The sequence below is a fragment of the Amblyraja radiata genome, chromosome 5 (genome assembly GCF_010909765.2).
Source record: "Amblyraja radiata isolate CabotCenter1 chromosome 5, sAmbRad1.1.pri, whole genome shotgun sequence".
NCBI lineage: Eukaryota > Metazoa > Chordata > Chondrichthyes > Rajiformes > Rajidae > Amblyraja > Amblyraja radiata.
Genome location: NC_045960.1, coordinates 95,549,592 through 95,567,274, shown reverse-complemented (window position 1 = coordinate 95,567,274; position 17,683 = coordinate 95,549,592). Strand labels below are relative to the sequence as shown.

The 17,683-nt window shown below is 45.1% G+C and overlaps 1 protein-coding gene across 1 annotated transcript in view; it reads left to right on the top strand.

Moving 5' to 3' along the window:
- LOC116973618 (dystonin-like) overlaps nucleotides 1-17,683 on the top strand; it is a 523,324-nt gene that overhangs the window by 311,069 nt on the left and 194,572 nt on the right. Inside the window, 7 exon segments of the mRNA XM_033021855.1 lie at nucleotides 1,252-1,401; nucleotides 4,096-4,302; nucleotides 7,178-7,327; nucleotides 10,011-10,244; nucleotides 11,657-11,812; nucleotides 14,220-14,453; nucleotides 16,085-16,360. Coding sequence (XP_032877746.1) covers nucleotides 1,252-1,401; nucleotides 4,096-4,302; nucleotides 7,178-7,327; nucleotides 10,011-10,244; nucleotides 11,657-11,812; nucleotides 14,220-14,453; nucleotides 16,085-16,360 — 1,407 coding nt within the window.

The following is a 17,683-nucleotide window of genomic DNA, read 5'->3' as shown; positions in this document are numbered from 1 at the left end:
ACAGAAAACTACACTTCAACTAGATTTTACCACTCGCCTTGCTATATTTAAGAGGGAGTTAGATGTGGCCCTTGTGGCTAAAGGGATCAGGGGGTATGGAGAGAAGGCAGGTACAGGATACTGAGTTGAATGATCAGCCATGATCATATTGAATGGCGGTGCAGGCTCGAAGGGCCGAATGGCCTACTCCTGCACCTATTTTCTATGTTTCTACCTACACACCAGTAGATTGCAAGGGTCAATTAAAGGGGCTGTCCCACTGCGGCAACTTAATTCGCGAGTTAAGAAGAGTGTCTTCTACCTTCAAGCTCGAGGGCACTCGCCTGAAAAACTGCGAGCTGGATCGACCGTCCGCACACACACACACACACACACACACACACACACACACACACACACACACACACACACACAATGGCGGAGGCCAGGAAAAGCGGGGGAGCGCTGTCTGCGCATGAAGGGGAAGGTAAACGACTGCCTCAGTGTAAGGTAAGTCCTTTAGAGAGTGCGGAAGGGGGGGAGAGGGGATGGGGAAGAGGGGGAGGGGAAGAAGGGGGGGGGGGAGAAGGAGTGGAGACACGTTTAAGAAGATTAGTAAAGTTTAGCGGGCATTTAATCTACGGGTCAGTTTTCCCTGGTCCTGAAAACTCCAATGAGTCAATCAAAATGCCCGGTCAGCGAAGGAGATTGCCTACGGCTGCCCTCGACTGCCTGTAACTACATAGCGACCCCACTCCACTGCACTGCGAGTCAAAAAGAACCATGCCAACCAAATTTTACTCGTGGAAATTTTTTCAACATGCTGAAAAATGTTCCACGATCTAGCTGAGGCCGCAACTATTCGGGAACTTCCCTCGAGCATGAAGGAGAGTTCCAGCGACCTCATAGGACCTCCTAGGACCTCGTGTCGACCATGCTGCGAGTTTGACGAAAGAAGAGGTCCGTATTCTCTACTCATGCTGCCTGGCTCATTAATTACTCTAGCACTTTGTGGTCTTTTATTGATGGAAATTGTAATCTGGAATAATGGTAAAATATGATAAGATGCAACCTTTCATGTATTATATTAGCACTTTTCGATAAGATATTATTTGGTAACATTTCCCGATATCTGGAACAAAAGACAACACAACACGAGTGTTCATTGTGCTATAATTTCCCAGAGTCAGGTTTATCACAGAAACACATTTTTCTGCCACTGCGGATTTCGAGGCCAAAATTAAAATGGTGTTAATTGTGCTTACATTGCAGCCACGTGACATTGCACGGCAGTGTTGGCAGCACAGAGAGAAACTACAAGCTCATTTGACATTGCTCCAAGAAAGGAAAGTTCAACTGGAGAGTCAGCAGACTGGTGACAAGAACCTGGAAACCCTTCAAGAACAACTGTGTTATGTGAAAGTAAGTCATCTATTTTCACATTCATCGTGAATCTTGAATTCAGAGCACGATCGCTGACATTTTGAAGTGAAAAATGATGACTGCAAAGTATTGTGACCCTTCTAAGGATCAGCAGGCTTGTTTCTCTGCAGTAGAGATTTACCAATGTGGTACTGGTGACAGGAAAAGACTTAGCAGCTTGTGAAGATGATTTTAAGCCCTGCTGTTAAATCTCATGGGTTAATAAAAATCTGATACAGTGGCAGATGCCTGAGGGCCTGAAATTAGGACCGAGTAGAAAAAGGGGAAGATTCTTGTTCAGCAAGTTAGAAACTGGACAGTATCATCTGGAAAGGAACTGAAAGGAGCAGGAGGAGAGAGGGACTAAATGTATAGCCTTTCCTCAGAGCTGGCGCAGACACAATGGACTGAATGGCCTCAACTTCAGTACAGTTCCTCCCCAGGTTCCGGCAGGGTTCTGTTCCTGAGAACTGTTCGTAATCTGAATTGGTTGTGGAAGTCCAGAACAAGGGGTCACAGTTTAAGGATAAGGGGGAAGTCTTTTAGGACTGAGATGAGAAAAACATTTTTTACACAGAGGGTGGTGAATTTGTGGAATTCTCTGCCACAGAAGGTAGTTGAGGCCAGTTCATTGGCTATATTTAAGAGGGAGTTAGATGTGGCCCTTGTAGCTAAAGGGATCGGGGGTATGGAGAGAAGGCAGGTACAGGATACTGAGTTGGATGATCAGGAATGATCATATTGAATGGCGATGCAGGCTCGAAGGGCCGAATGGCCTACTCCTGCACCTATTTTCTATGTTTCTATGAATGGTTCGCATCGGACATATACGGCCTCCCGGTAATTTTATTTAAATAAAAACATGTCATTTTGCGAGTGCATTTAATCAAACCATTCAAAGGTTGCTGCAAATCGAAATCCCACATGGCAGAAGATGCCTGCAGCCCCACAGCAGGCGGCAGTTCCATCCAGTCAGTGTCCCAAATGCTCGTTGATATGTATGGCTGTACATATATGTCAGGCAGTCATTACTGGGAGGGGGGAGGGGGACATGGAGGTTAAAATGTGTGAGTTTAGTGAACAGCGGGTAGATGGATGGAGATCTGGAATCAGCTTCTTGAAGCAGTTATGTTATCAGAATGAACTCAAGGCTGATGGTGATCTCTGCCTAATATTGGACATTAGTTCCACCTCCCATTAAGCTTTGTGCTGGATGGCTGCCGCACACCTGGAACTCCATAAGCACAGATGTGGTGGGGTGACCTAGTAAATGGTTTTGTCATCATCGAGCAGATTTGACAGGATAAACATGGAGAAGTTGTGAGGGAGACCCTAGGCAAAGGTCATCAGAATAAGATGTATGAGTTACTTTGGAAGAAATTCATTTATGCATAGACTGGAGATGGTGAAACACCAGAAAAGATGCATTTATGAGGCAACTGGAGAGGCACAGCTTGAGAATAAAGGAAGAGAAAGATTCATGGACAGGATGAGGTGGAGCAGGGAGAGGCTGGTGACGGGTGCAAACAGTCATATAGACCATATAATGGACCATCCATGTAGTCAAACTTAATGCATTCAAAAATTAATGTCTGACAAATACATTGGTAAAATAATATTTGACTTTTCTTCTAACACTATCTGAATCACCCCAGCCCACTCTGACTCCAACCCACTGTCTGATTCCACCAGCTCCACTTCCTCACTCTTCTCCACCCCGCCTAAAGGGCCTGTTCCACTTTCACCACCTAATTCACGACCTCTGCCGAGTTTGCCCTTGACTCATACTTGCAGCATGGTCGTCACGAGGTCGTAGGTAGGTCGTAGCAGGCCGTGATGCTAGTCGTGGGTACTCGTGGCATCAAGTAGGTCGGGGTGTTTTTTCTAGCCTGATGAAAAATGTCCGCGAGTAAAAATGGTCGTGAATTAGGTCGTGAAGGTGGGACAGGCCATTGACTCTCCCCACTCTGACGACCACTGCCTGCCTGACTTGTCCCACTCCACTTTATTTTCCCATTCTCTGCCTGCCTCCAATACAATGCCTGATGCCCCCAACTCTGTGCCTGACTCCCCACACCACATGCTCTTAGCTTTGTCCATCCCTCTTGGCCTGACTCCACTCTCCCACACTGCCCAACACATGTCCCTCTCCCTCTCCCTCTCCCTCTCCCTCTCCCTCTCCCTCTCCCTCTCCCTCTCCCTCTCCCTCTCCCTCTCCCTCTCCCTCTCCCTCTCACCCCCCCTCTCTCCCTCTTTCCCTCCCTCCCCCCTCCCCTCCCCCTCCCCCCCTCCCCCTCCCCTCCCCCCTCCCCCTCCCCTCCCCTCCCCCTCCCCTCCCCCTCCCCCTCTCCCCTCCACCTCTCCCCTCCCCCTCTCCCCTCCCACTCCCCTCTCCCCTCCCCCTCCCCCTCCCCCTCCCCCTCCCCCTCCCCCTCTCTCCATGTCTCTGTCTGAGTTGGATGATCAGCCATGATCATATTGAATGGTGGTGCAGGCTCGAAGGGCTGAATGGCCTACTGCTGCACCTATTTTCTATGTTTCTATGTGTTTATGTCTATGTCCGTCTCTCTCTCGTTCTATTTTTAATTCCTCGGTTCATCATCTGCATGTGATAATTGGTGTGCCTTTCGGGGAATGTGTCAAATGCAAGTGACGCCACAGAGCTTTGCAAATTAACGGCGAACCTTTCCCCAGTTACTAAAGAGCGAACTGGAGGAGCCAGCCACACGCAGCCTGAGAGCAGTGGAGGAACTCCTGGAGAAATGTCACGTGAATGCCGATGAAGCATTGCTGAGGAGCTTGGAAAGTGACCGTAAAGATTTACAGGCAACTCTGGGGGATATGATGGAAGTTTGTTCGTGCAGGACTGAAGCCCTGGTGTGTGCCATTGAAGCAGAGCAGGTAGGTTGCACATATTTTAGAAATAAATCATTTTTAACCCATGAAATGAGACATTTGTACCATCGGAGTTGTTACTATGATGCAGAAGGCCAATCAGCCCATCACAGCAGGGGCTATCCTGTTGTTCTCTGTCCATTGTGGCCCAATCACCTCATTTCTTCTCACATGTCCAACAGCATCTCTTTGGGCTTTTTTGTTGTTAACCTACCAGCATATATGTTGCAATTAACCTACCAGCATATATGAGGGATGTGGAAGGAAACCAGTGGAAAATCAAATGATCATGGAGACAGTGAGCAAACTACACAAGGTGCCTCGAGGTCAGGATCAAACCCCAGTCATTAGAACAAAACGTAAAGTGCTGGAGCAACTCAGCGGATCAGGCAGTAGCTGTGGAGGGAATGAATAGGCAGGCCGAGACCTTCTTCACACTGGTTGAAGTAGGGGAGGGGGATATCTGCCTATCATTTTGCTCCACAGATGCTGCCTGACTCGCTGAGTTACTTCAGCACTTTGTGTTTTGCTCCAGATTCCACCATCTGCAGTTCCTTGTGTTCCCAGTCAATGGAGTTGCGAGGCAGTGTCACTACCTGCTGCACCACCCTGCTGTCATACAAACATAGAAACATAGAAAATAGGTGCAGGAGTAGGCCATTCGGCCCTTCGAGCCTGCACCGCCATTCAATATGATCATGGTTGATCATTCAACTCAGTATCCTGTACCTGCCTTCTCTCCATACCCCCAGATCCCTTTAGCCACAAGGGCCACATCTAACTTCCTCTTAAATATAGCAACCTGTCCTCCTGGAGTACGGCCTGATTTAAGAATGGCATTTTAGTTAATTATATTAAGCTGTCCGCAACATCCGGACAACCGCATGTGAAGTAAAGACTTAAAATACTGGAGTAACTCAGTGGATCAGGCAGCATGTCTGGTCAAAATTATTATTATTATTATTATTATTAAAGCTTTATTTCAGACACAGGTCCATATAACACATCAAACAGTACAAAGAATTACAAAGATACATTAAAAAATTGTATATTAGCCTAAAATATATATAAGCTATTGCACCAATGCCGTCTTAGCCTAGAAGTGAATCTATAGCAGCTTTTCAGAGGGCTGACTAGGGCTTCAATTATGTGATTCTCTGATTTGTCCAGGCGACACATAAAACTAAACATCAGCTGTCTTAAGAGTGCCTCACAGGTTGACACTCTAGTAGACACAAACAATTGACTGGCACTATGCCACCTAGGGACACAAAGTAGCAACCTCATTGCATCATTGTATGCTACCTTGAGCCTCTGCATACTCTTTTTCTTATAATTAGACCACAATTGAGCAGTATATAACGGTGTGATGTAGGTTCTGAACAGGGAACACTTCACAGTCAGAGCACATATAAAACTTCCTTATAAGCATGTTGGCTTGAAGATAAATTTTACAGCGCTGTCGGTAGAGGTCTTTGTCATCCGTCCAGTCATCGGATATGACATGACCTAAGTATTTAATTTCCTCACACAAAGCAAGAGGACTGTCTGACAAATAAAAGGTCGGAAAAGTTGATTCCCTGTCCTCAACGCTTCTAACTACCATTATGCGGCTTTTATTAGCGTTATACTTAATGTCAATAATCAAGGCCATACTGAGAGCACACCTTCAGCATCTGCTGCAGGCCAGCACTATATGGACAGAGCAGGACCAGGTCGTCTGCATACATCAGATGATTAACAATAGTGTTGCCCACAAGACAGCCAGTTTTTAGCCTATTTAACTGATTTGACAATTCGTCCATATAGACATTAAATAAAATAGGAGACAAAATTCCTCCTTGCCGCACTCCGTTACTAACACAGAATGGAGCAGATACAACATTGTCCCATTTAACCTGAAACGTTTGATGGGCATACCAGAACACTAAAATTCTCACTAAGAATTTAGGGGCACCTCTATTTAGCAATTTTACAAACAATTGTTCATGATTAATTCTATCAAATGCCTTGGACGCATCAATAAAACATAGAAATACAGATGAATTCAGGCTTGTGTACCTGAACACAATCTCTTTAAGAGCTTAGATACACAGGTCAGTTCCATGTTTTCTTTTGAACCCAAACTGATTGTCAGTAGTAAGGACATACATTTCTAGCTTTGTCAACAGTATTCTCTCCTGTACTCCAGTACATTTTGGTGACATTTTGGGTCTGAACCCATCTTCAGACTGAAAGTAGTGCACCTATTATTTTTCTCCAGAGATGCTGTCTGTCCCGCTGAGTTACTCCAGCATTTGGTGTCTCTATTTAGTATAAACCAGCATCTACACATATGAAAAGTAAAAACTGTAATTCTATCTCTCCCAAAGCCTGCGACTCTCTTGTAGACCGGAGAGGCTGGTGGAGGTTTGTTTGTTTCGAGGGATGTGAAGGTGAAACAGGTGAATGAATTTCAGGTCCACTCAGCCATGATCCACATTGAACTGAGGAGCTTCGTTGAGGGACTTCATAGACTCCTGCTTCTGCCACCGTTCATCTGCCTTGAAAATAATGGCCTGCTTTGTTTTCAGAATTCCTTGTTCAACTTTGCCAATCGTAGAGAAGTAGTTGGTGAATTGTACTCATGAACTGCAGCTGTGTGTTAGTGAATATATACAATTCTCTCTCTTCCATCAAAATACTATTTGTTTCTATCCACAGTAAATAGAGCATGAAAGACGTAGCAGCTTGTTTTAAAATGCACTCACTTCATGTTTTATTTTTCATTTTAGCCGATTATCAGCTTTTTTGCCCTTTTCAATTGCAGGCTTATTCTGCAGCTTCATTGTATAACTCATACAGAAAATGATTCCGATTTCTGTACTTATTTTCATCGTAGCTGAAGGTCAGAGCATCATATCAGGAACTCCTGGCCACAGTGGAACGGCTGTCCTGTCACATCGGAGAAAATGTGGTCACCCTGGAGGCCCTGCAGGCTGAGACTGCCCGTGACGTGCAAGCTCTCCAACACCACATACAGCAACACAAGGCAAGTTCTATTGTCGGCTGCAGAGGCCCCAGAAAATGGCTGCGTCCATGCAAACCATTCATCAGGTTAATGCTAATTGAAACTAAGCAGGTCGACAGTGAAACTAGTACGACGACTAGGGCGGGGGAGGGACGGAAAGAGTGCGAATGCAAAGGTTACTTAAAATTGGAGAAATCAAAATTCGTATTGCTGGGTTGTAAGCTGCCCAAGCGAAATATAAGGAGCTGTTCTTACAATTTGCGTGAGATTAGTTCATTACATTTTTTTACATAATTAATTTTTACAACCTAATATCCTGCTTAATGTCTGTGTTTGTTCCCCTTCCTTATCACCTCTTCCACAGCCAACAATGGACCATTGTGGGCTCCACCTTTCCTTGATCATCCATGGTGGCCTTGATTTGTTCTTTTCATATCTTTCATTCTTTTGTTCTTTGCACCTTTTCATACCTCTAGTTTCTCTCTCCCCTGACTCAGTCTCAAGAGGGGTCTCAACCCCTAAACGTATCCTACTCCTTTCCTCCAGAGATGCTGCCTGGCCCGCTGAGTAGCTCCAGCATTTTGTGTCTATCTTCGGTGTAAAGCAGCGTCTGCAGTTCCTTCCTACACACTCTCTATATAGCTAATATGCTCTAACCCAGGCAGCAGTCTGTTGAACCTCTTCTGCATCCTCTCCAAAGCCACTGCATCTTTCCTATAATGGGACAATCAGAACTGCTCACAATCCGCCAAGTGAGGCGGAACCAAAGTTTTATAAAGCTGCAATATGACAATGGCCTGACCAATGAAGGCAAGTTTAGGTCAATGCCAAGTCATGCAGAGAGAAAGCAAAATAAAAATAGCATATCAAAAAAGTCAATGAAATACGTCGTGTTAAAATGATACTATTTTCATCAATGATTAAACTTTGAAAAAATAAAAACCCATCCCTTGAAGAGAACATTTTTAGTACCTGAGAGATTGTTTAACCTAATTATTAGTGTTAACATTTTACCATCTGAATCAACAAGTTGCCAGGCATAGAGGGTGTGAGCTATAGGCAGAGGCTGAGTAGGCAGGCACTCCATTCCATGGAGCACCGGGGGATGAGGGGTGGTCTTATAGAGGTGTATAAGAGCAAGAGAGGAATAGATCGGGTAGATGCACAGAATCTCTTTCCCAGAGTAGGTGAATCAAGGTCCAGAGGACATAGGTTGAAGGTGAAGGGGAAAAGATTTAATGGGAACCTGAGGGGTACCTTTTTCACACAAAGGGTATGGAACAAACTGCCAGAGGAGGTAATTGAGGCAGGGACGATCACAAGATTGAAGAAACAGTTAGACAGGCATATGGATAGGACAGGTTTGGAGGGATATGGAACAAATGCTGGCAGGTGGGACTAGTGTAGCTGGGACGTGTTGTCCGGTGTGGGCAAGTTGGGCCGAAGGACCTATTTCCACACTGTATCACTCATTGACACTATGACTCTATAAGTCTTAACATTTAATAGTTCATTGAGTAGGGCGTGATGTCCATTGGTGATGCACATGCTAATGAGGCAGGATATTTCTACCTGCAAATTTCCAATTTTCCCATTAACTTGTCTGCATGCAGACTGGACATAACAACCAATTTTACCTTTCAATAAAGGTGAATTTTCTTGCTTTTTCATCAGCTGGGTTTTGGCTGATTAATTTTATATATTTACTAGACTAAGTAGGACCCATTGGGTCCCTGTCACACAGGAGGCTTGGTCCCACAACGCAATATTCCACCACTCACCCATAGCCCCCAACTGCTCAGACGCAGCTCATTTCCCCTCATCCCCAGCACTCTCTCCCCCTTCTCTTCACCCTCCCTCTTCAATCCCCTCTCCTCCTCTTCTCCTCCACTCCCCCAATCTCTCCCTCTCCTTTCCCCTACCCTCAGTCACTCCCTCCCTCCATAACTCCTCTCCTCTCCCTCTATCCCCCCCCCTCCTCCCCCACTCTCCCTCCTCAGGATCTTGAGGTTGCGGCTCCTCTCCCTTGTTGCGTGCCCCGGAGGAGCATCAGCCATTGCCGCCCTCAGAGCCAGGCCAGGCCAGCGTGTGGGTGGGGGGGGGGGGTGTGCAGAGCTCAGAGAAAAGACGGGGGAAGATCCATGGGGGAGAGGGGGGCAGGAGCCAGCGAGGGCGACCAGAGGGGAGGGGGCTGGAGCTGCAGGGCGTGGCGATGGCGGTGCGTTTGGGACTCACAGCGGGCGCTGGACGCTCTCCTCCGCCGGGATCAGGTTGTCCGCTTTCTGTTTGGCGACATCTCCAACTCCGCGCTGCTTCCGGTCCCTCCGAAACAGCGTCCCTCAGCTCTAGTAAAGACGCGGTAGCGCAAGTAGGGGCAGACCGTCCCGGGGAGTGACAGGAGAAGAGACCAATCCACGCGAAACTGACTGGCAGGAGAGGAGATCGATCTTCGCACGCATGGTTTTTAAGGTTTTTAAACCTCGCTGACTTTTCCAATATACCACCGGTCGGAACGAAACTTCTTGCACTCGCAGCACAGGAGAACAGCGAGTGAGCTGGCGAAAAATTGTAGCGCTATCGCGTACCGTTTTTGCGCAAATAGAAAAAACATGCAAACCGGAAGAGCATAAGATCAGAGTTTTAGTTATGTATAGATGCTTTCTCGACTTGTGTGATCGTTGGTGCCTTTTCCTTCTTTCTGTAGGATTTAGAAGAAGCCTTCACTGATATAAAAACTCAGCTGGAAGGCACTGCATTTGACATCCAGTTCTTTATTTCGGAACACGCTTTGGATCTGGCCCCCGAGGAGAACAGGAGTCTGCTCAAGCTGTTGAATAAGACCCAGACATCACTTAGAAGTGCGATGGAAGTAATGTCAGCACAGATGAGATCTTTGAATCTTAAATTACAAACCAGATTAGAGGAGGATGTCCAGAAGGTTTGAGCAGTTTGATTATGGGAAGTTGGCATGAATGCATCAGAAAATCTCTCTCGCATGCTTCTGTGAAGGTTTCCACACTATTCTTTTTCAAACAATACTTGAAGTCTCTACACTGAAGGTATGGGTGATCTGGAATCCATTGCCATATACTTGTGAAGTGGTTGTTTTACTTCAAGCCACTTTGTTGCAAAAGCCCTAAGTGGCTTCTGCCATTAAACTCTGCACGTGGTAGCTCAAAATTAATGTATCTTTAATGTAGCAAAATAGCCCGTGGTTTTTCAGAGGAAATTTACAAACTTAATTTGAATTAAAGTTATAACATTTATGTTAAATACACTCCTCCTGTGCTGCATCACTGTTATAAGTAAAGGACAATATCCAGTTTCTCAGTTATAAACAGTATAACACACCGTGCAAATGTATGCAGATAACTGCTTAGTAACTGAGAAGAAAACCGGTTTAAGCATAGGTTTCTTCCTCTCCCCTCTCCCCTACTCCCACATAACATGCTATAAGACCGAAGCAAAGCAAGTTGGAGTGCTTTGTATGTGCATTGGAAGAGCTGGCCTGCAGCTCAGAATGGGAGCTCCAAGAACTGTTAACCATCACTTCCATCCCTTTGCATTGAAAGGTTTCTGAGCTTAGCATTTCAGCGGACCTCTGCCAGATTGACTCCGTGCTTATGGGGCGATTCCCATGGGTTTCAATCTGAAATAAATAATTTTGTAGTCTAACGTCAAGCTCTGAAGATAGTGGCTCCCTATTCCGTGCATGGTAGCCAGGCGGGGTGGTGGGAGGGGAGGGGAGGGTGTGGGTGGATGGAGACGAGACACTTCAGTGTAATATTCTTGAACTTCAAGTTTTTGTAGCATGAATTGTATTGCAAATGAAGTATTTGCTTAATGAAGTAAAACAAGTAGTTATTTAGAGGTGAGATATTATTCAAGCATGCCATTGCATGGTGCTGTAATTATTTAACACACAATAAATGATTGAGCAATAGAACACTGCTTGTGGTGGAAAGATCTTGCACAATGTGACTAACACTGTTCTACAGACTTTTTACAGATGGCTACTTGCCGCATTTATTCTCTCGCAAAATCTCTCAAGAGAAAGGAGCCTGGAGTCTAAGGGCATCTGAACAAATCAAATAAAAATGCAGCTGTAACCTTCCTCCTTGCATGAGTTCTGGGTATATACGGCATTGATTGAGCTAACACCTTTTGTGAGATTCATCTTTGTTTAATCTGGTTTACTTTTAACCATCTGGTTCACGTGGTTGCCACCTGTTGTCACGTTTGCAGCATACATTGGTGAAGTAGTGTGGGACCCGATCTTTCATGAGAATTCTGTGTCGCAAGGGAACAAGAGTCAAATAAATAAAATGTATGTTTTTGCTGGCAAAACAGGCGTTGGAAGAGAAGCAAGAAGAATGCAATAAGAGACTGCAGGAGATAAGTGATCGACTGATGGTGACGGAAAACAAAATAATTGGCTATGACAGTGGGACATCGGTTTCCAGTGAAGGCTTAGCTAATTTGCAACAGCAACAGGCGGAACATCAGGTTAGTGGTGCAGTTTATTTGAATAAATTGGAGAAATGGATAACAAGGCCACGTGTAACTTAAATCTTCCGTCCCTCCCTGTGTAACCATGGGCCGAGGTGGGCAGCACAAGGGTGCACTGATTGACCCCATTTGTAGTCAGGTGCCCAGGCATAATGGTCATATTTACTAGAATGTTGCCTGGGTTTCAGCAACTAAGTTACAGAGAAAGGTTGAACAAGTTAGGTCTTTATTCTTTGGAGCGCAGAAGGTTAAGGGGGGACTTGATAGAGGTCTTTAAAATGATGAGAGGGATAGACAGAGTTGACGTGGATAAGCTTTTCCCACTGAGAGTAGGGAAGATTCAAACAAGAGGACATGACTTGAGAATTAAGGGACAGAAGTTTAGGGGTAACATGAGGGGGAACTTCTTTACTCAGAGAGTGGTAGCTGTGTGGAATGAGCTTCCAGTGAAGGTGGTGGAGGCAGGTTCGATTTTATCATTTAAAAATAAATTGGATAGTTATATGGACGGGAAAGGAATGGAGGGTTATGGTCTGAGTGCAGGTAGATGGGACTAGGGGAGAATACGTGTTCGGCACGGACTAGAAGGGCCGAGATGGCCTGTTTCCGTGCTGTAATTGTTATATGGTTATAATCCATGTTCCATTCTTCATTGCTTAGATTAGGTTACACTTAGGGTACTGGGCCACAAAGATTTAATTCAGGCAGTCTGAAAGTGATTGAAGAGCTGACCCCTGATAGTTTGGAGAAGAGATTTGATATGCCAAGCCCTGTCAATCTTAAATCACAAAAACATTTAGCATGTGTAAGTTATAAGCATCACCAGACATGAGTGGCCGTTCCTCAATGGGAGGCTTTTGTAACGAACCTACAGTGCTTGTCACACTGATGGATACAAATGTTCAGTCTCCAAAATAAACAAATCAATGAAATCAGTGATTTTTTTCGCAGAGACCACTCCCTCCGTAACTCCCTGGTCAATTCGTCCCTTCCCACCCGAAACACCCCCTCTCCGGGCACTTTCCCTTGCAATCGCAAGAAATGCTACACTTGTCGCTTTACCCCCCCCCCTTGACTCCATTCAAGGACCCAAGCAGTCTTTCCAGGGGCGGCAGAGGTTCACCTGCACCTCCTCCAACCTCATCTATTGCATCCGCTGCTCTAGATGTCAGCTGCTCTACATCGGTGAGACCAAGCGTAGGCTTGGCGATCGCTTCGCCGAACACCTCCCCTCGGTTCGCAATAACCAACCTGATCTCGCGGTGGCTCAGCACTTCAAATCCCCCTCCCATTCCGAATCCGACCTTCCTGTCCTGGGCCTCCTCCATGGCCAGAGTGAGGACCACCGTAAATTGGAGGAGCAACACCTCATATTTCGCTTGGGCAGTTTGCACCCCAGCGTTATGAACATTGACTTCTCTAATTTCAGGTAGTCCTTACTTTCTCCTCCCCTTCTCAGCTCTCCTTCAGCCCACTGGCTCCTTCCTCCTCTTCCTTTCTTCTTCCCCCCCCCCCCCCCCCCCCCCCCCCACCCTCACATCAGTCTGAAGAAGGGTTTTGACCCGAAACGTTGCCTATTTCCTTCGCTCCATAGATGCTGCCTCACCCGCTGAGTTTCTCCAGCAATTTTGTCTCCCAATGAAATCAGTGAATTGGCCAGTAGATGGTTTGCTCAGATGGACAACTTTGATTCTACCATTCATCTACACATTAGGAACCAATTGTACAATGGCCAATTAATCTACCTCTCTACTTATGTTGAGGAGGAAACAGGGGGCCCAGAGAAACCCCACACAATGACGGGGAAAATGTGCAAACACCAGAAAGACAGCACATATGAGGTTCTATCAGATGCACCACAGTGCATGATATTCAGTCATAAAAGGATGATTCTTTATAGCAACAAATGATCTGATGGAGGAACTCTGATTGTTTAGTATCCGTGGAGAGAGATGGACAGTCGGCTCTGTTTTGGGTCGGCACTCTTCCTTGGAGTTTGAAGAGCTATTCCTTGGAGTTAGAGGAGTAATATGGAGGACATAGAAGTTCTTTCTTATCTCCTGCCAGTAATTACCCTCAAACAATCATCCTTAGAAAACAAATCTGATCATTACTGCCTTCAACGATCTCACTCCCTGGTGAACTAATTGCCATATTTTTATTAAATACTTCAAAGGCAGATTGTTAGCTGGAAACACTTTAATATTCTCAACGGCTGTGAAAGCTTCCATTGGGAAAAAAAGTATTTTTACACTGAATAGCAACACCCAAAAACAGAAACAATTATTGTGAGTTGAGATTTTATCAGTGTTCTATTTTTATTTTTTAAGCCAAAGTGTTTCTACTTAAATGGACTTAGCTGTTCCACATGGTCTGACCTGCATTTTATTCCCATGTGTTTCAGGCCTTTCAAAAGGAAATCCAGGCTAATGCAATCACTTTAGCAAACGTGGTAAGTGCAATAGAAGAGTTTCTGGAGAAGAATGGGGACAAACTTCAACCAGAAGAGAAAGCAGCAATGGAAAAAAAGCTGACAGAAGCCAAGCTGAAACTCAGTGCATTGAGTGAGAAGGTAGACACCGACATCAAGAACCTGGACAAAGCTGTAACAACTGCTCTCAAACAGGAAACCGAGAAGGTGCTGATTATATTTCTCTACAGCTTGGTTATGACTAACCTTGTTCCCTTTGCAATCTCAGATCATAGCATGTAGTATTATAGACCATACATGTCTTAAATAAAGGATAATTAAGACTGAAACAAGGGGAAATGTATTTACGGGGGGTGTGGTTGGAATCTGGAGTGCATGAGCAGCAGAAGAGGTGAGGCAGGTTCCATAGTGCCCTTCAAGTGCAATTGGAGAACTATATGCGAGGAAAAATTTGGCAAGACTATGAGAAAGGACCTGTCATAGAACTAGTGAGTTCCACTGCAAGATGGGCTGAATATTCCCTTCTACGCTAAAACGATTATGATTCATGGATAGGACAGGTTTAGAGGGATATGAGCTAAACACACGCAGGTGGGAATAGCCTGGATGTAGTTGCCCGGTGTGGGCAAGTTGGACCGCGGGGCCTGTTTCCACGCTGTAAGACTCTAACCCTAACCCTAATGAATCTGTCATAAATATATCATCAAATTAATGGTTTATGTGATCAGTGACACATGAAATATTTAACACTCTCCCCCGTGGAACAGAAAAGGTTAGGAGGTGAAAACCAAAAAACTGCAAATGCTGGAAGGCAGAAATGAAAACAGAAAATGCTGATGACATTTAACAGGCCAGGCAACATCTGTGGGTCATAGTCATACATCATGGAAACAGGTCCATCGGCCCAAATTGCCCACGATGATCAAAATGCCCCATCTATGCTAAACCCCAGTGTTTGGCCAATATCCCTCTAAACCTTAACTACCACTGTCCCTGTCCAAATATCTTTTATATGTTATAGTACTTGCCCCAACTACCTCCTCTGGCAGCTTGTTCCATATACCCACCACTGTGTGAAAAAATGCTCCTTAGCTTCCTATTAAATCTTTCCCTGCTCACTTTAAACCTATGACAGATGGAAAGAGAGTTAACATTAGAGATGTCTTGAATACAGAAGTAGGGAAGTTATGCCCCAACTCCATAAAAACGTGGTCAGCCCTCAACTGGAGTACTGCGTACGGTTCTAGCCAACAAGGTATAGGTAGGATGTGATGGTGCTGGACAACGTGTAGACGAGACTCACCAACATATTGTCAGATATAATAATAGATTGGAGAGGCAGGATCTACTTCTCTCTGGAGCAGAGAAGATTAAGAAGGGACAGGCCTAATAAAATGAGGGTTATAGATAGGGGAGACTGTGGGAAACCTTTCCCTCTATGAGAGGGAGATAAAACTAGAGAACAGAGGTTTATGGCAAAGGGGAAGAAATTCAGAGGGAATCCAAGGATGACCTTTTTCATCCAGAGGCTGGTATATACCTGGAACGCATTAGAGTGGTTGAAGCTGGGTCACTGCCAGCATGTGAGAAGTGTCAAGACAAGCCCTTGAATCGCTTAGGCAATGAAGACTGTAGACCACACACTGGGAGAATGGATTAGCACAGAAGGGTGCCCACTCTGTGTGATGAAGCTGGTTTGGACAAAATAGAAAGAGGAAGGATGTTTGCTCTGGTGAGTTGGTTAGAAACCACCAGAGGTGAAATATTTACAATCCTTGTGTGTGCGTGTGTCTGTGTCTGTGTCTGATGCTCTGTTATTCACTGAATCTTTTTGACAGGCTGCAGCAGTGAAGCAGTTGAAGGAAAATGACAGCAAAATCCAAAACCTCTTGGGCTGGTTGTCCAATATGGAACAAGAGCCATCAACTGATCAGAAGGGAAAGGAAACACTGCAACAGAATGGCAACACAATTTCAGTGGATGGACTGCAGGTACTGGAGAATGAAGACACAGTCAATGGAAACCTGCCCTGCAACGTAGGTGAGACCATGGGAGAGGAAGAGAAGGAGCTAACAACTGATGGAGATTTACATGGACAATATGAAAAAGCCAAGGTAGGAAATGAATGTCAACAGCTTGTAATATGATGGGTAATTCTGGGCATGGCCTGGTTCTGTGCCATAGAACTCAATATGAATTTAGAATTGGATGGAATGTGAATGTATAAAGATATAAATCTGGACTCTGGGAAGGTAAGAACATAAGAAATAGAATGAGACGGTAGTGTGCCCTCGATTGCTCTGCCATTCGGTAAGATCAAGGCCGTGCCTTGCTCATTTGCCAGCCCATCCCCATGGCCCGCACTTCCACTTCGAGGCAAAAGTGTATTGATTTCCACCTTGCGTACACTCAATTACTCGCCATCCAGAGAGAACCATCTGGAACCCTTTAAATACATTTCTCCCAGGACTGAGCAGCTGAAGTTTCTCCTCAGATTACACCAAGTAGTTCCAGACTCCTCGGATGGAGGAGGTGGTCTCTTGACTCTGTTAGTTCATTTTATGTCTCATAGGATCACTCTTCTCCCTCCCTCCCACCCTTCCAATCAATTCTTCTAAACTCCAATGTGTATTGTACAGTCTTTGGAGATCTCTCCATTTCATCGCAGGAAGCAATCCAGTGAATATGCTCTGGCACAAAAATCTTACATGGTATAGAAATGGTAACTATACACAGCACTCCAAAGCCTCTACAATTGCATCAAGTCTTTTTCACTTCTGTCGCCCACCTTCTTGCAGTTAGGGGCTATATAACATTTTCCTTCCTGATTTTTTTCCAAGCACAAAGCAGGACAAAATCGTCAGGAGCAGAGTAAACACATTACCTTCTGGTTCCCTTCCAAGTTGCATGCCGTCCCGACTTGGAAATATGTCATCACAGGTTTAAATGCTGGAACTTCCCACCCCCACAGCACCATGGAATTACTTCACCAGATGTACCTCAGTGGTTGGAGAAGGTAGCTCACCAGCATCTTCTCAAGGGCAGTTAGCGTTGACAATTTGATATATAAGAAGGAACTGCAGATGCTGGTTTACACCGAAGATAGACCACAAATTGGTGGAGTAACTCAGCGGGTCAGGCAGCATCTCTGGAGAAAAGGAATAGGTGACGTTTTGGGTCGAGACCCTTCATCAGACACTAATTGACAATTGAATGTTGGCTTTGCCAGGACACATCCCAGAAAAATACATTTAAAAAAAATTACTCACTTGTTACTACAGGTTAGTTTTTGTATATCATAAATCAATTTTTTCTACAATTCGAAAACATGAGAAAATGCAAATGCAGGAAATCCGAAATGGAAACAGAAAATGCTGCAGGTGCTCAGAAGATCAGGCATTATATGTGGAGGTAGAAACAGAGTTTACATTTAAGGT